Below are 20043 nucleotides of genomic sequence, written 5' to 3' on the forward strand. Positions count from 1 at the left end.
GGAATGTTTCAGGTATAAAATACAAGTTACTCAATAATTCCTCTAAATGCAATAAAATAATTTATATTGGAAAATTAAATTAGGTCAAGAAGCTATTCAGTCGGGTTCACTGAATGAACATAGCTAATATCTTCTGGAAGAAACAGTTTCAAACGTTCAGTTCATAATATAGCATAGAAGTCCATTTCTAAAACAAATCTAAAATGTCCACTGATTTAAACAAGCTCATGGATTCATTTAAATTAGTTCCTGGGCTGGCCTATTGTGCTTTGGACATGTTAAGAATATGAAATGGCCAAAAGTAGTATGGAGGATTTTTAAGGCAGAACCTCTTTTTTAAAGATGCCATTCAGGATAGTGTAGAAAGTTAGCACCCACCCCTCTCCTAGAAGAATGAAATATTCTAGGAAATATTAAAAAGGCAGAATATTTCCTCTAAAAGAGAAATAGAAATCTTAAAGGACACAGAAACTCAGCCCCAGGCAGATATTTTGGTGCCAGTTTATCTACAAGACAAAAGATCTTCAGCTCCAGGGTGATAGGATTAGCCCTCACTCAAGATCCAAACCAGGATAAAGCCATTAAGCCACAATAGGAATTGCCCAAAGCCTCTTCATTACATCATCCAGCAAGATTCAACCAAGCCTGGGACTCAAGTCAACCTACAAAATTACCCCTGCATGGCCCCATGGGAGTCTGACAACCAATCATAATACATTTCTTTCACAGGAACAGGAAGCAAGTTCAAAGCTGAAGGGAGGGTATAAATCTCTCTCTCTCTCCCTCTCTCCCATGTGCTCGATTGCCCAGGACCTCAAACCATGTGGTCCTGTCCACCATTAAACCATCTTTCCAATCAGCCTCCATGTTTCCAGTGTCTTTCTTCCCAGTTGGAACTGAACCAGAGGTGGGTTTCAGCAGGTTCTGACCAGTTCTGGAGAACCGGTACTGGAAATTTTGAGTAGTTCGGAGAACCGGTAGTAAAAATTCTGACTGGCTCCGCCCCTATCTATTCTCTGCCTCCCAAGTCCCAGCTGATCAGGAGGAAATGGGGATTTTGCAGTATCCTTCCCCTGGAGTGGGGTGGGAATGGAGATTTTACAGTATCCTTCCCCTGCCATGCCCACCAAGCCACGCCCACAGAACCGGTAGTTAAAAAATTTAAGACCCACCACTGAACTGAACCCAGGTGGACATTTCTTCCAACAATAGCTTTCATTAAGAAAATAAGATATTAATTATCACTCCCTCTATTTCTTAATTGTTCATGTCTAATCTATCTTCCATTTCATACCTCTCCACAACTTCTACCCTTACCTGAGAACCTCAGTGCCTGACAAGAGGAAGATCTTTATCATTTAAAGCTCTGTGATGCCTTCCCTAGGAATCAGAGGATTAGGGTTTACTAGTTTATTGTGAGAAAAAATGACAAACACTTCAACAGTGCTTTTGTAAAAACTATTTCATTTAGTTTTTTTCTTAAATCAAGCACAAACATATACATTCAACAGATAAATCTTGAATAAGAAAACGACCATCACATTTCAGTAATAAAATAGCTTCTATTTTTGCAGTACAAGCTTAACTCTGTTCAATTTTTTCAAAAGGCCATGACAGTTACTAAAATTAATTTCATGAAATATGCATTAAGATTTCAAGAGACTTCACCACTAAAGTATCTGAATCATTTGAAGACAGTATCCAAGCCAAAAATAATACTAAGGTTTTTTTAAACTACAGCGTGACTTCATTTCAAACAAAAGTGCTCTCATACAACAATAAATATTTCATTTAATACTGGTAAACATGGTCCAGATTTTGTCCTGATTCAGTGCAAACTAAGCAGTATGTATCTGCCACCAAATCACTTGATTCTGAAGAGATGCTTGTGTTAAAGACACAAGTCTATCCACATTTCCCAGCAATATCAAAGCAACTATCACCAGTGCACAGAATGTTTCTGTTAAATAGGACCTCTCTTTGTTTGTTTGTTTGTTTGTTTTATTAGATTTATATACCCCCCTACTCCCGAAGGACTCAGGGCAGTGAACAGGCACAAAATAAAATACATAAATACAAAATTTAAAAGCAGAAATAAAACCAGATTAAACAATTTAGCCCGAGACAAATTTAAAACATCCCAATAATTTAAAAGCAGATTTAAAATTTTCAATTTAAAAGAAAAGGGGGAAAAATTGTCATGTTATGTACTGCTTGTACATACTTCAGGAAAACTTTGCCACTTTTTTGCACTACACAATTGCCACATTCATTGCAGTGGTATTACAAGACTTAGAATAAATGTAATAAAATCATTTTATGATATTTTTTTGCCCTCCATTTATTTGAAGAGACAAAAATCTTTTTAATTTTGTAATTCTTTTTCCTAATTTTTCTTACAGAAGAAGCATGTGCTACTTCAGTAAGTAATAAAGTCACATGTACTACACATCCCTCCCCCAAATGAAATTGACAGCATTCTCCCTCAATCCTAGGATGAGTTTGCTATAGTAGAAAAACTTTTCTGTCAAAGGCCATGCTCTATGAGAGGCATTTCTCACAACTGCATTGGTGGAGATAAAGCACATACGAACACTATCTCTTTTCCCTCTCAGGCCAAGAATCTAAAGTAATTTTCTTATGGGGCTTCTGAGAATATAATGAAGATTATATGCCATATTATGATTATATACTGTCATCCAGTTTCAATTTGAATATAGCTCTTAGGACCTTTAAAAAGCAAATAAAAATTAGGAAAAGATCATGGCAGAAGAAAAGTCAAGTAACTAAGTAAAAAAGTGTTAAAACTGGTTGGTTTTAATACCAAAAGCATCAATTCATTTCTAACTAAGCTCTATTTTGGATTTCTGTTCCATAGGTGTACATTAACAGCTGCAACTTTTAATTACTTCTGATAACTTTATCTTCTTCTAGACAAAATACCAAGCCTCTAATTATTGTGGTTTCAGATTTCTTGTATAATAATCAGTATAAGAATTTCAGGTAAATTCCAGAGAAAGTAGAATTTCAGGTAAATTTTACAGAAATAACCAAGGACAATAATTTTATCACAATGCAAGATTTTGTAGCAACTGTTCGGAGTTCATAAACAACTCCTGGTAGTACACATATCTCCCATTCATTTTTATAGGATAATCTCTACTATAATGGCACTTTCTACATATTCAAAAATGTACTGCAATAATATTAAATAATATTGGTTAAACTTCTTTCTCACTAGCACTTACTTTTTTCAAACAATACAAATAGGTTCTCTAGCACTAATTTGCACACAAAAATCTTTCCAGTGAAAGAAATCCCACTCTTTAAATGAAAAAGGAAAACAGTAAAATGGAAAAGGCAAAAATACTATGCCCATCAGCTATTGCAGCAATAAAGTAAGGAGTATGCTTGAGTTGGGGAGAGATAGACTGAAAATATGCATTCCATGATATGAGATGGGCCTTCCATTATTATTTTAATCTCTTTTTTCACAAACTTTCAAACATTTCAAAATCAAAATCCTGTATACATTTATTCAAAACACAGTCCTACATACAGAGATTAGATACGAAAACATAAGCTTTTACCAATGGATTCTCTATGATGAAACTAATGAAGATCCAGCAGGACACAAGACTCTCAAAAATCCTGTTAAAAATACCCAAATATTTGTGAAATATTTAGACAAGGCACCAATATTACTAGAAGACGTAGATTGGCAAGGAAAATGTCTATGAATCAAAGGAATCCTGAAGAAAATATTTTTAGAATTTCCCCTTAATTGCAGAATATAAACAAATACTGGCATTGAAAGAAGAGTCAGGATCACAAGAAACAGTTGTTTTGTGTCAGGAATGGAGAACAAATAATGAAAGTCACACAAAGCAAATCACCAGCTAAAAACCAAACATTACAAAAAATATCAAACCCAAAGTGTATGCCATGTCCATGGATATTTGGTACACCAAATTGGAGTATGGTGGTATATTCATTTGTCAGTTTTGGGTTGCAGCATTAAATGAGACACACATAAGCACATTTTACAGAAGAATCCCAATGGCAGTAAGTTCTGCAAGCTGAAGTTTCATTTTACATATAAAATGTGAAATTCCTATTACAGAAAATATTACATGTAAGACTTCTTTTACAATTAATGAACAGATGCATGGAAAATGTACTAAAATTAACATGCAAGAAAACCATGATCCAAGAAAAAAAAAATAGAAAATAGCTCCTACTTTTATATATTGCAACTGGAAAACAAAGCAAAAGTCAGTATGGAACCTTCTAGTTCCACAGTATATAAGCAACTAGAAGCAAACTATATGGAAAAGCAAAGACCACACAGTTGTTCCACACTTTGAAACAAAGTTCAGAGATTTTGATCAAGTTAAACAACTCCTAATAAAATAAATACTCGCAACTCCCACAACATTTTGCTTTAGTTAGTAAAAATTACTGAGAATTTAAGTTAAAATGTCTCCGGCTTACCAGGTTGCCTATCAAACAAGATTTTCTATGTATGTGGGTACCATTATACACATAGCAATCTTGCTAAACTGAAGCATCAAGTGTCTGGATGAAAGGTTCAAAAACATTATCTTAACATTGTTGACAGATGAAATAATGCAATCCATAATGGTGATTGAAAAATATTTGGTTAGCAAAATCTAACATTTCATTTTCATTCACTAAATCCTAAACTATAATTGACACTCACAAATATGCACAAATATGTCAAAAGAATAGCTTACAATTGATTAGTAAAGGGCCGTGATGGCGAACCTATGGCACACGTGCCCAAAGTGGCACACAGCCATGTCGCCCGGCACATGCAGCCTTGCCTATTTGTCTTATGGGTTTCTGGTGCGCATGTGCGATGATCAGCTGTCTTTTACGCATGCAGCAGTGCCAAAAACCAGCTGGCACATGCGCACTGGCCAGCTGATCATCGGGCACGCATGCACACTGCAACCCAGAAGACTGGCTTTTCCGGAACGCGGCCCCGATGAGTGCGCGTGTGTGTGCATGGTTTCCGTGCAATCTTTTTGGCACTCGGTGCTGAAAAGGTTCGCCATCACTAGTATAGGGATTGCTCCTTAATCAAGGAGCTACTCAGAAACAATGAGTTTGCTAAGAGAAAAGTGTGTCTAAAGGTATTTTCATTGTGCGAAAGAGTGGGGTAGCTGAGGCAATGGGAAAGGACAGCCAATCAAAAGAGGGCAATGCAGACCACAAATGTAAGGAACTAAGAACAGAAGAAGCCATTCATATCTTTGCATAGCATCCTAGGATATATTCCAGGAAGAGGAGGTTGGAAGTGAAGGTAGATTTTGGAGGTGGAATAACTCAACGAAGTCCAGAGGCCAAACCTTGGAATACATACTTCTGTCAGGAAGACAGAATTTTATCACCTGGATAGGCTAATATTGACAGGCTAGTAGAGGTATTTCTAGAAGTCAACCCATTTTAAATTATTTAATATAAATCAACTTGTCCCTTGTTTCTATGTTAACCAAGTACTTGTTTCAACCTACTGTATATATTGTTCCATATTTTACCCAGTACTGTTATTTTAGATATTTTAAAACTAGAAAGGAGGTTTAATGATGACAGCATAATAAAATAGATAATGGGGGAGGGAGACTACCACAAGGATATGCAACAATAAGATGAGGTGCCTGTTAAGTAAGTGAATAAATATTATCCAATTAAGATTATGTGAAAATTCACAAATCCAAGATCTTTTCTAAACATAAAGTTCCTTATTAAAAAGTCTCAAAGCATCTTCCTAATGTTCAGCCTACAAGCCTAAATTAAGCGTTTTATTATAGGCTGCCAGGCTTCTGACAGAACACAAATGTAAGGAATTAAGAACAGAAGAAGCCATTCATATCGTTGCATAGCATCATACATAAAAATAAAAGATCCATTAAAAGAATGGCTAAAAAAGAATCAATAAAAAAAGAAAAACAATCTATACACACCAATACAAAATACATTGCAATTGTATATTAATACTACTTACTACAAGTAATGATATACAGTCATTTATAGAAATGTTATGTAGCTATGAAATGTTCATATCCCTCTTTATATTCTAAAAATTGTGTTGCCTTTAAGAGATATTTCGGTTCAATGCCATATCATATAATTGGAAGTAGTAAAAATGATTCAACCATAATGCTGGCAATTTTCTATTTTGATAAGAAATTTTAAAATGTGTTCATGCCAGATTAAATACAGCAGCTACAATCATTCTATAAAACTTTATCTGCCTAATCACTGACTGATATTTACACACATGCCCTCACATGAATATAGTATCTATGTGTGAGACAGGGAACCCTGAAACCTACTGGGAAAGATGGGTTAGAAAAATAATTGCAGAACTGTTCTGAGGAATTTTCAATGCATCTGGAGGATAAAATTGCTCTGATTTACTCAGAAATGGAAATTATCTGAGCAAGTCCTAACACAATAACAAAGACTACTTCTTGAAAGGTTATCAGTTTTCAACTTTCTCTTTCTGGGGAAGGCTACTGAGAAGGCGGTGAGGCTGCAGTTGCAGAAAAAAATTTAAGAAGCATTACCTGAACCAATTTGATTTGTGTTCAGAAATGAATACAGCACCAAGACTACACGGCTTTCCTTAGACGACTCCTGGTGAGACTGGGAAAGTGAACATGTGACACTCCTTGTACTCTTTGTTTCTTAGCAATTGTTGATATCATAGATATTAGTATCATTTTAGATCATTTCCAAGGATTGGGCATACTGGAAAGTACTATTTTGTATCTATGGTACCTATGTCAGAACTAAACTAGTCAACTTCATTAAATACATTGTTTAGCATCACCATAAGAAATTTTGCAAAGCTGAGGGAAGGAGAGGGCTTACCTCAGTAAGGGCATGCAATTGTCCTTCGTGTACACAGACACCCATAAATCTATAAAACAGGAGTAAAATCTTAAATCAGAAACAGTGGATTTTGTAGGGCTTCATTATTTTTGAATCATTACAGTACATACACAGTTTTTAAAAATTAGAAATATTGGATGACACCAGTTCCAAAACATGACACAACTGTTCTAAATCAAATATACTGCTATTTGAGAATAGGAAATAAATTCCAATTGTCCTATACTTAAATATATATAGAAGTTTCAGAATGTATGTAATTTGTTCACATTTCACATTTTTTATGAAAAAGTCTTATGACCATTTTTCACACTTATGACCATTACAACATTCTCATAGTCATGTGATCAAAATTCAGATGCTTCTCAATTTACTTATATTTATGATGGTGGCAGTGTCCAGGAGTCATGAGATCTCCTTTCGCGACCTTCTGATAAGCAAAGTCAATGGGGAAGCCAGATTCATTTAACAACCATATTACTAATTTAACAAGGGCAGTAATTCACTTAACAACTGTGCCAAGAAAGGTCATAAAATGGGGCAAAATGTTTTACTTAGCAACAAAAATTTTGGACTCAATTGTGGTAGTAAATTGAGGACTACCTGTATGATACAAAGTTGTTAATAAATTAGAACTGGAATAATAAGTGGATATAGATAAGTATACCACCCCTCATTTTAAGCAGAGTACCAAACGATTCTTTGTTAAACAGTGATAAACAATTTTAAACACTTGTAGTCAAAAGAATACACATAATTTTATATGCAGTAATAATAAAACATCATAACAAAATAAAACATCATAACAAAAACATCATAACATAATAAATTTACCTATTTATTGTAAAATGTTACATTGATTGAAAATATTGGTTTTATATACTGGAATGTAATTATATGGCATTTATAGGTCTTACTGCATATGAACAGATCTTCTTAGTTGCTCACCAACCTTCCCTTCTCTATTTTTTTTAGGAAGAATTGAAGAAAAGAGGATTTATTTATTTATTTTCTAAAATCATCTTTTCTGGCTAGAAAGCATCTGAACTTTGGCCTCCATCCTCAATACACCTTTGAGTTTCACATGTACATAAAATATTATTCAAAGTGAAAGGAATCCAGAGCTCAGTTGTTTCCTAACCACTTTCCAAAACTTAAAAAAAAAACATAAAAGAGGGAGAAGGAGAAGAAACAGTTCCTGCAGCGAGGAACAAGTGGTGGGAATGGAGTGGTCACAATGAGTGAAACGGAATCATGAAGCCCAGGAGCAGAAGGAAGAATAAAGAATGGAGTCTGAGGCATGATTATGAATAAGAACTAACAATGAACTGGCTTTCTACTTTATGGTTTAGACCAGGGATCCTCAACCCCCAGTCCTTGGCCTGGTACATACTGGACTGTGGCTCATTGGGAACCAGGCTGTGCAACTGGCAGGCAATTGCATGAAACCATCCTCCCTCCCCCTCCCAATGCCACCACTTCTGCCAGTCCACAGAGCCGGAAAGATTGGGGACTGCTGATTTAGACATTACTGCCACCATTCAGTTCTTGGGCAATATGTAGATAAGTACCTCTGTCAAATGTTTCTGTGGTATTTTGCCATTTTAGTATCTGCTATTCCTTATGTTACCTAGCCATTTTCTAACACAGCCGATGCCATTTTCAAAGAATTTTATAAACTGAATTTGAAAATGGAGGTCCAGATTAAGTATCATGAAACCTGAAAAACCAAATTGTTGATAATTTATATCGTATGCAAATGAGTTCTTAGTATTTTATATTGCTTTTGGGAAAACAGCTTTGAACTATGTCATCTCAGATGACTGCAGATATACATCTATCATTTAGTTCAGGACAATACCAAATTCTTGAACTTTTCATTGAAGAACTGAAAATATATTTCAACAATAAAAATAGGAAATAACTCTGAAAAATTAACTTACAAAGAAAGTGTTACTTTACATTCTCAAATACCATTCTTTTAATAATAAAAAGTTAGTATTTATGAAAATCTGCCTTGAATTGCAGTTAATTCTCAGCACTGAGTTGCCTACTAGCAGGAGTGAGTTTTATCTATCTATCTATCTATCTATCTATCTATCTATCTATCTATCTATCTATCTATCTATCTATCTACCTACCTACCTACCTACCTACCTACCTACCTACCTACCTACCTACCTACCTACTGGTTCGATTTATATGCTGCCCTTCTGCGGAGGTTCAGGGCGGCTTACAATACATTAAGCAATAGCTTTCATACTTTTGTATATACCTGCTTAGTAGGGCTTTCGCGCCCCCCCCAACGCGGTGTTCTTTTTTATACAAAGTCAGCTTATTGCCCCCACAAACTGGGTCCTCATTTTACTTACCTCGAAAGGATGGAAGGCTGAGTCAACCTTGAGCCTGGTGAGATTTGAACTTGCAGTAATTGCAGGCAGCTGGTGCTATTTAACAGCACTTTAGTCTGCTGTGCCACCAAGGCTCTTTACTGGGTTTATAAACCATTCCAATTAGCCTACTGTGAGGAGCACACAATTCACCAGTACATAATTGGGATTACAAACAATGCAAATCAAATTTAGAAACAAAATATTATAATAATGCACATCTAAGTAGATACATGCAGACAAAATTAATTCATCCTCAGGAAGGATGGTAACCCCTTCAGTTAGGGGTTGGCAACCTTAAACACTCAAAGAGCCACAAAGGTCCTAACCAGAAGCTCCCCGTTCAATTGTGGAGCTGACCGGAAGTCCGGTTTCCCCATCGTAGAGTCTCCTCCTAGCGTGGTGTCCTTTTTCCTAGGCCGACAGGAAGTCTGGTTCCCCCCCCCATCACCATAGAGTTTCCTCCTAGCGCGGTGTCCTTTTTCCTCTACCTGTCCTAACCAAAAGACCTCCTCCTGTCACCTCCCCATAGGTTTTCACCAATCAGGAAGGGCCAGAGTCTAAACTGCTGTTCACTTCCTCAGGATTCCCAAGATTAAACACATCCTCAAATTAAGAGTCCAGAAAAAATAATAAGCAAAAATAAGAAAATCAGTTTATATCTACGGGGGAGGGGGGAGTAACACTACTGCTTCATCTTGTAATTAAAGTTAAGTCTTAAACTGGAAACAAGGACTGGATTAGTGTAGCACATGGATTCTTTGATGAAAACTTTATTTTCAAGTGGTTGTGCTTGTGTTATTATAAAGTGGTTAATATAATTATATTCTGGAATATTCAGTTTCAAAGAAAATGTCATTAATTATGGAATGTAATGCTAAAAACCTCTTTTTTGTTTTTCAAAACTTACTTTCACAACCTCTTTGTAAAAATAGAAAATGCTGACTGAATGTCAAAGTTATGACATTTTTATTTTCCTATGTCAGCTTTTCAGAAACAAACATATTAAGATGCACTGGAAAACCAACTTTATTATAGAAATTAAGTTCCCAAAATTTCTTAAGTTTAATCTAAACAGATCATATATGTACTAATTACTAGGTACAACTTCCAACGGTTAGGAAAACAATTTTGCAGTCAGAAATGATATTTAGAGATATTGATCCATAATTTCAAATTACACATAAAGCTTTAGTGAAAATATATTTAAATTCTAAATTCTCAGTGTAGTTAACAGAATCTACCAAATTAAATATCTCACTGTTAAAAAATGCTTTCCAAACATAATTCAATGATAGTTTTTTAACCTATAAAATTATAAATTATCTAAGATGGCAGTAATTAAAGGACCACTTATTTCTTATGAGTACTTATTTCCTGTTTACTGAGATCTTAATCAAAGTACTACCTCAGTGTTTTAATTTAATTGCAACTTTTTAATCCTTTGTTGCTAGTCAGCTTTGGGAAGAGAAAAGACTGGCTATCAAAATGGAAAAGCAAGTTATATATTTGTTTACATAAAGAATTGAAGAACTGTAGAAATCAAGTCATCAGCTCTTACAAATATGATTTTTCCTACCTTGCATAGTGACTGCAAATCAGAGATGACCTAAAGTTTCCTTAACCTCCAATTCTTGATCATCACTGGAAAGCTCTGAATTTGCTGGAAGAACACCTCATAGATTTTTTTAAAAAATAGTATTGCATACCTAGGGTTCACCCTGCAGTGCTGATCTGGCACATAATGAAGAGAAGGCTTTGAAATCTCTTGATGTGCTAATTAATTTTAAAACTGAATCTTCCCTTATAATCACCTCCATAGAAGTCTGTGAAGGAAAGCATTTTGCATGTCACCAGAAACATATGCAAATACATGTGATGAACACATGGACTAGGCATGTATTGGAAGGGAACTCCAGAAACCTATTTGCTTTGTGCTGGAAAAGGGAAAAGTTGCTACTTCATAGAGTATTAAAAGTTTTAAGGGCAATAAATGCAGTAAAGGGCCTCTGAAGCAGAAAAAAGCTAGCATTGAGGGACTGACATCCTCTGGATTCAGCTATCTTTAGAAAAAGATGCTCTTTGAAACTCTAAACTCAAAAGCAGGTAAACAACACTATGCTGAAACAATTTGCAAATGATAACAATAGTGTTAAACAGGGATGGTGGATTTAAAAGTGTGTTGGAATAATTAGCAAATAGAAGGACTATCAGATCTCTATGTCCATATAAAGCTCTTTTGCAAGATCCCCCATTTGAAGGACAGTTTACATAATATGTCTGAATTTTACTTTCACAACTTTATTTTTAGGAGCTTAATTTTAAAAATCTTATTATGATTGATTCAGAAGTACATTATCTGATCCAGATTCTTTTCCAATCTATAATGTTCTTCTGAAAAACTTGCTGAAAGAATTATAATATTTCTATTCCTTCCTAAATATTAACATACAATAATAATCCCAAAATATGGATTGTTCTTTTGTAATAAACAAAAACAGATGAAATATAAAAAGGAACATTTGGAATGACTCATTTTTGCTTTGTTTAATTTGCTCAGAATGGGTTTAATTAGCAAGTGAATTGTTAGATTTGTGTAACTATAAAGCAATTCTGGGCCAGTCATAATTCTCCAACTCACTTCAAAGGATTATTGTTGTGGGGAAAAATTGGAGGAGGAAGAAGCATCACTTATGTTCACTGCCTTGAGTTATTTATAAAATAAAGGTAGAATAAAAAGTAAAATAAAAAAAATAACTACACAAAAAATATTTCTAGCATTTCTTATTTTGGGGGATTTAGATACTTGAAGAAGTTTTAGTAACAGCCACATTTTTTACAAAGACAAAGCAAAGAAAAAAATGAAGAACTGCAGAATTAAAGGCACTACAAATAGAAAAAGAGCACATGCCAGATCCTTAGAAAACAATTCTGTATTCTGAAAAATGTCATTGTTTCAAGTTATCTTTCCTATGTACCTGAATGCAATATCGTGCTTTTCCTCCATCTTCTTTTTTGTAGATGAAACATCCCCAGTTCTTTCAGATGGTTCATCCATGACAATAATCAAAGATAATATATACCTACCCTGTTTCCCCCCAAATAAGATATCCCCTAATAATAAGCCCAATCGGGCTTTTGAGTGCATGGCAATAAGGCCAAGCACTTATTTCAAGGTTCAAAAAAATATAAGACAGGGTCTTATTTTCAGGGAAACATGGTATCAACAACTACATCTTATCAACATTGATAAAGTTGCCATATCAAGTTATATGCAGAGTCTGATCACTGATACATTTAGCTTTATACTATCTATTCTGACAACAATTTCCCAAGGCTTTTGATAGAGAACTTTCCCAGTACTGATAATCAATACTGGTTTTAACTGAAAAATGCCAGGAATTGAAGGTGAAATTTTTCAAATGCAAAGCAAATTATATTTTCCTTAGCACAGTTAAAAAACAAATAAATACCAGGATACAAAGAAATAGGCTAAAGTCATTTCTGTAAAATACTTGTAGTAAAAGCTCATTTCTAACAGAAAACTACTATCAGCTATGTTTAACTATGGAAGTGTAACACAAGTAGTAATAACTCAATCAACTGTTTAGAAAGCTTACAAAAATAAGCACACACCAGTGTGTAGAAAGTGATTCATAAATTTTACCAGTGTCAGTTCTGAATATTCTGTAATATATAGGTAACCTTTGGCAAAGTTGCTATTGTATACACAAAAATGTGAAATCAGAGCTGCCAGTTCTTTAGCTGGTATTGGCCTTCAAGTTCAAGTTCTTCCCAAGAACGTAGGATGCTATAATGTATTGGCATACTATACAGCGATGATGATGATTACTACTCTATTAAATCTGTATACCACCCAATTTTCAATAACTCTGGATGACTCACAAAAATCAAAGAAAAAATAAAAATTAATGTAACTTAATTTTTTAAAATTAAAATCTTTGAATAAGTGTATGTCACATCAAGATGCTTCAATAATTTAAGTCTGACAATACAGGGTTAAGAGAATGACTAAAAATACATTCTAAGTTAGATACAAAATTAAACATGCTTTTTTTGGAAGCATAACTATTTATTCTGATTTTATAACTTTATTTTTTCCCAAACTAAGCCGATTCATTTAGAGAAAAAGAACACGCAAATCATGCGTAACTTAGTTTATTATCTACCCAAATGCTTGTTTTTATATTTTTAATCTTGAGATTTCGTGTTCACGTTTTTTTAATATAAATGTCAATCATAGAATGATTGAGTTGGAAAAGACCACAAAGATCATTAATCCTCTGCAATGTGCAGGAAAAACTTATTAAATCTTCCTTGGGAGGTGAAACTTTGAGAGATGCAACCACCTGTCAATTAGATCCTTGCCCTTCCTGGTCAGTGAAAACCTCCAGGTCTTTGCTGTCATTGTCCTCTCATGATACCTGGAGGCTATGGGGGCCTGAATAGGGACAACAGGCTTTGGCTGAATCCCGGCAAAACTGAAAGGGTTTGGAGGCACAGAGTTTCAAGAGTTTAATTCTGGATGGGGTTGCACTACCCCAAACATACCTGGTCTGCAACTTCAGGGTTCTTCTGGACCTCAAAGAGCAGGTCGCAGTCACAGCTAAGAGAGCCTTTTCACAACACTGTGAAGTTGTGAAGTTATGCTAGTTGTGGCCCGTCCTTCATTGAGAGGCCCTGTATCAGTCACTTAAGCCCTGATCATCTCACATTTAGAGTACTGCAATGCACTCTACATGAGGCTACCCTTGAAGTGCATTAAGAAGCTACAACTCGTCAAAGTGCGGTTGCATGGGCAGTTCTTGAGATCCTTAGGGTGATCCATGTTAAACCACTGCTCTGTGAGTTTCACTGACTGTCAGTTTATTTCCTGGTGGAATTAAAGGTGTTGGCTATTATCTTTAAAGGCCTGCATGATGTGGGCCCAGGTTACTTTAGGAATCATCTCATCCCAATGGTACTGACCCATCCCACTGATACTGGCAGAGGGGGCATGCTGTGGGCCCTGTTGGTCAGGGAATTTTGGCTGCTGGAGTCCAGAAGAGCTTTGTCTGCTGTGGCTCCTGCCCTTTGGAACATCGTATCCCCTGAGGTGAGATTGAAGAAAGAAGTATATTCCCAGCTTGCACTTCTATCTTTCAAAACAAGAATGTAAATAGCTACAATCTGGATGTAACAAAAAAACAGCAAATAGTCTAGTAGCCAATAATTTTTTAAAAAATGATTTTGCCATTTGAAAATTTCAGGAAAGTTTCTTGGTGATATCATTAGGCAGAAGAGCAAAGCCAAAAATATTAGCTCAAGAAAAAAGTAATGAAAAGAGATGGATTTTCCCTCACAGAAGCATGGTGTATCAAATTCTACTCTTATTTTTGCTTACAAGCAGTAAAGCCAAAGATAATCTATTTTGCCACTGAATTTAAGCTGCATGATGTGGAGAAAAATGCAGGCTGGTGGTTAGATAGGGCCTGCATACAGACTACTCTGTACTATATTTTAAGACAATACATTATATCCAAATATTTATTATTTCCATGATTCCAAATCACATAAAAGAGGAAGAGATTCAATATCCACCATAGCACTTATTTTTTTCTATATTTATTATTTTAAAAGATTTTAAAAATAGGAATATGTATTCTAGGAATTATAAAATATGAATAGAATTTGCTTTAGGTTTTTTTATCAAAAACATCAAACCAAACATCATAAATATTTACAGCTATACATGTTGAGTTTTTGTTTATTCTTGCTACTACCCTTTAAAGTTGGACAAGCTGCCATCACTTATCTGAGAGGCCATCTCACCCCAATAGGACTAGCTTGCCCCACTGGTGCCAGCAGAAGAAGCCTGTTATAGATGCATCTGCTAAGGAATTCTGGCAGGCAGGATCAGGGAGAAGAGCCTTTTCTGCCATGGCCCCATCCCTGTGGAATATTCTACCAACGGAAGTGAGAACTGCTACCACCCTTTTGGCCTTCTGGAAAGGTATTAAAACTTTGCTTTGCCAGTTGGTTTGGGGCCTGAAAGGAGGCACTCACCACTGTGTGGTCTTCTTAGTCCTGTCTTTTAATATATAGTTTTAAGTTTTAAATTTTCATAGTTTTAATAATTTAATTATTTTTTACTTGTCTTTTTATAATCTGTAAGATGCCAAGAATCACCTATAGGGGAAATGGGTGGCATAAAAATTTAATAAATAAAGTTTAATAAATTTATGTTCTCTAACATTTCATGAATTCTGTACAGTTATACTACAGAAATTTCCAGTGCAAGCTAAAAATTAAATTAGTAGTCATGTTTATAGAAGTTAATAGCATTCATAACACATTTCAAGGGCATGTAACATTAATGGTTCCTCATACGTTAACATATTTCCCTAATTAGTCTTGATGTGCATTGGAGAGATAAAAGTGATTAGGAAAGCAATTCATGCAAGCCATATTTACTTCTTTAGACCTTTGTACCAATTTTCAATCTGTTCAGTGTACAAAAGAACGGACCCTATATGTACATCAATATTTAGACTGGACATTTCATATATCCTACTCCAATACTTTTGGTCCTTGACAGATGCCTAAGCAACAGATGTGAAGATAACCCAATCTCCTTTCTGTGTAGGTTAGATCCCAGGATCTACATTTTACATTTTGCAGGACTGTGCAAAGGATTCAAAAGGACTCTTTTAGTGACACAGGTCACTAAAGCAAAGGAAGCATTAAAATGCAGCTGTGCTATAAGAATAGCTGATTAAACAACTTTCTCAGATTATATCTGCATACACATGCACACATATCCTCTTCATTCCTATCAATCTCAGGGGAAGTGCTGTCTCTATATGCATAGAGGTTACATGGTAAGGTCTTCAACAAGTCACAACTTGACTTCAATTCCTTAACACTTTGAAGGTGTGATTCGTTTGTGCCAAAATGCTTGGTGAAACTATCCTTTCAGTGCTTTTCACTAATATTTTCATAAATGTATTTGATCTGGGAGGCAAGTGAATAGAAAGGAGACCCAGAAATATAGCATAGACCAGAGGTCTTCAAACTTGGCAACTTTAAGACTTGTGGACTTTAACTCCCAGAATTGTCCAGCCAGCTGTTATGCTGGCTAGAGAATTCTGGGAGTTGAAGTCCACAAGTCTTAAAGCTGCCAAGTTTGGGGACCCATGGCATAGACGAATAGAAAGGATTAAGAATAATAGAAAGAGACAAGGAACTAAGAATATACATAAGCCTGAGACAACATCTGAATATTTAAAACATGAAGGATCATATGTGGTATGTAGTAAAATTAAATTTAATTTGCACCTACACAGACTGATACACTTATAAGCACACAATCACATACATGCAAACACACACACACCTTTTCTTACTTTAAAATGTTTGGATGAGAAAGTCTATTCATGAGCTGAACTTCTTTCAACATGTTTGCACGATTGCTGCTTAGTGTATTCATCTTCAGGGCCATGATTTGATCCGATACTTTGTGCCGTACCTAAACAAATCCAAATAGAAAAAAAGATGAGCTCATTTTTCCAATGGAACGTAAGAAAAACATATTGATTCAAAATTTAAACCATTCTTGACAAATTAATAAAAATTCCCACAACTTTTGAGGTTATGTAATTCCATTCTGTTTTATTAATCTACTAGCTGTACCCGGCCACGCGTTGCTGTGGCCCAGTCTGGTGCTTCCGCTGGGCTAAAAGAGAGAGGCTGAAGTTCCAAACTCTCCACGAACATTTGGTGGGTATGCCAATTCGACATCATTCACTTTCATCAGTCACATGACAGCCCCCGAGCCACGCCTACGCAGCTGGTGATTAGGACAGAGACCCGGTTGCTAAAAAACAATGGGAACCACAAAATCCTCCCTGTCTCCCCCTCTCTCTTTGTATCTCTCTATGTCTCTCTTCCCCGTCTGTATCTCTCTCTCTCTCCCCCCCTCTGTATCTCTATATGTGTCTCTCTCCCCCTCTCTCTGTATCTGTCTCTCTCTCCCCTCTGTATCTGTCTCTCTCTCTCCCCCCTCTGAATCTCTCTATGTCTCTCTCCCACTCTGTATCTGTCTCTCTCTCCCCCCCGTATCTATGTCTCTCTCCCCCCCTCTGTATCTCTCTATGTGTCTCTCTCACCCTCTCTCTGTATCTATCTCTCTTACCCCCTCTGTATCTCTCTCTCCCACCCTCTCTCTGCGTGTCTCTCTCTCCCCCGTCTGTCTCTGTCTCTCTCCCCCTTCTGTATCTCTCTGTGTCTCTCTCTCCCATCTCTATATCGCTCTCTCCCACCCTCTCTGTATCTCTCTATGCGTGTCTCCCTCTCCCTCTCTCTGTATCTCTATGTCTCTCTCTCCCCCCTCTCTCTGTATCTCTGTATGTGTCTCTCTCCCCCCCCCCGTCTCTCTGTATTTCTCTATGTCTCTCTCTCCCTCTCTCTGTGTTTATCTCTGTCTCTGGCCCGGCCTCTTCTGCATCCCCTGCCATTGCCCTTGCCTTTTCAGGCCAGGCCTTCGCAGCTCTCTGCACCACAGCAGAAACTCGGGGGCCCCCTCCGTCCTCCCTACACAGATGTTCTCTGGGGGCTCGACAGGGAGACGTAGGGAAGGGAAGGGAAGGGAAGGGAAGGGAAGGGAGAGAGGGAGAGGGTGCGGCAGGGGTTCGAGGATGGTTTGGGGCTTCCCACCCGAAGAAGGCGGCAAAGCCAGGAGCCACGCACACCCCACTGTACCCTTGCTGCGCAATTCTCCTTCCCCATCTGCCAAGGGCAGGGGAATGATTAAATCCCTCGCTCTTCCAGGCGAAACGAAGGAGGGCCGGCCATCCTCCCTCCTGCCCGTTTCCGTCCCCCGAAGCCTCCCCGGAGCCCCTTTTCTGCCAGAGGCCGAAATTTTCATGTAGGCTCCATGAACTGCCAGAGTGCCCACCTGGGAATGCATGGAGGCGCTGGTCAAAGGCGACCCCGAGGCTCAGTTGCCTCCATCTCCCGCTCACAGACTGGATTCGCATAGCACCGGTTAGCGGCTGGTCTTTCTGACCTCGGGGCCCATGGTAGCGCTGAGCCAGGTGCGATTCGGGCCAGGCGAGGGACGGAGGGTTCCCGCTTGGCGGACCCAGGCAGCCTCGTTGCCAGGTGTTCTTTGGAGTGAGCCCCTAGAGCAGCTGGCGAGGGGGATGGGCAGCAGCGGTGGGCGAGGCTAGTTTGCGGGGCAGCCAGGGGAGGGGGAGGTCAGAGCCAGGCTCTGGCGGGCCCCACCCAGCCCTAGAAGCGCTGGCTATGAGGGCTTCCCGGTGGGGAGCCGGCTGCCTACCTGCCGAGCCTGGTGGCAGGATATGGCCCTCGGGCGTCTCTGCCTTCCAAATGCGCAGTTTCTTGGAAGCAATATGGAGAGTCTAAATATAAGGAGCAGAAATCTGTTGAGCGTAATCAAGGCTGGGAGGCTGCCATGTTGGTTTTACATCCAGCAGATGGTGCTGTTTTTTAATGTTTTTCAATGTTTGTCAATGTCTTTCAATGTTTTCCAATGTTTTTCATGTTTTTACCTGTCACAGGTGTGACATGTATATAATATAGGTATATAAAACACGCCCGTAGTCGAATGCAACGTTGTGTCAAAATTTGAAAGCAATCAGTGAAGAACTTTCAGAGATGTGCGGTTATGTACAAACGGACATTTACATTTTTATTTATATAGATGTACATTTGCTTATACAATTAGTAAAATCTTAATCCATGAAAAAGTGCATATATTTTCCTTTTTATATCTTTATTGGTAAATTAGTATTTGGGCATGTTTAAAGGGCTGATCTACACATTAGTACCATTTCACAAGCTGTAAAGTCTTTTATGGTACTTCCACAACAGACAGTTACTGTTATACATCCTAATGCTAACAAAAATTAATGTATTTTAATCATTTGACTTCTTGTTTGAATGCTAATATTCAACAGTGAAGCTTTCTGATTTGTCCAGTGTTTGCAGTTGAGCACATTCCCTTCTACTGCAGTTATTAACTGGAAAACCATTGGAAAGGCTTTATTTCTGGGTTGGGTTGTACTTAATTTGAAAGAGCACCTTGGGGACCTTCTTGGGCTGATGGCTTTTGTTTGAGGACCACGTAGAGGCCACAACGAGGTTGATCTTTATCCAACTTTGGCTGGTGTGAGAGATGTGGTGTTTCCTGGAGTAGGAGGCACTAAGGACAGTCACTCCCATCCTTTCTGCTGGATTGCTGTAATTTACTCTATATGATACTGTCCTTAAAAGTCTACCTTGAAACTTCAGATGGTACAAAATGCAGCTGCACAGATTTTTATAGGACAGAATGCATGAAAACAGAGAATGTTTGCTGTGGATCCCAATATGCTGTGGTATCCAAGAAGAGGAGGCATGGAATCATGCATTCTATTACTGTATTTGCTCCGGAACGAACAGCAGCCTACCCTTTAGAATATTCCAGAATCTTATCAAGACATGACTATTCTGGAAGGCCCTTAGTCATTTCCCCCATTGCCTAGTTTAGAATGATGAAGCACTACAAATAAACGTGGATGAAGGATATTACGGTATTACAATAATTAGCAATAGGTTGTGATATTATTATTGTATTATTTTGTATGACTGCTTTTTATCCTGCATATAATTGGATTATGAACTACATGGGTTGACTGTGATAGGATGGAATAAAATTTCATAAATC

General features: G+C 37.3%; 1 protein-coding gene across 2 annotated transcripts in view; it reads right to left on the bottom strand.

The window, feature by feature from the left end:
- TESK2 (testis associated actin remodelling kinase 2) overlaps positions 1 to 20043 on the bottom strand; it is a 57746-nt gene that overhangs the window by 25884 nt on the left and 11819 nt on the right. For both annotated transcript variants that reach the window (XM_034414940.3, XM_060689889.2), the window contains exons 3-4: positions 16721 to 16842; positions 6904 to 6952 (exon numbers count right to left, since the gene is read on the bottom strand). In XM_034414940.3, the coding sequence (XP_034270831.2) occupies positions 6904 to 6952; positions 16721 to 16842 (171 nt within the window). The remainder of the gene's footprint in view (positions 1 to 6903; positions 6953 to 16720; positions 16843 to 20043) is intronic.

This window comes from Pantherophis guttatus, chromosome 3 (genome assembly GCF_059756535.1).
Source record: "Pantherophis guttatus breed Tessera chromosome 3, ASM5975653v1, whole genome shotgun sequence".
In the NCBI taxonomy this organism is placed as follows: Eukaryota; Metazoa; Chordata; class Lepidosauria; order Squamata; family Colubridae; genus Pantherophis; species Pantherophis guttatus.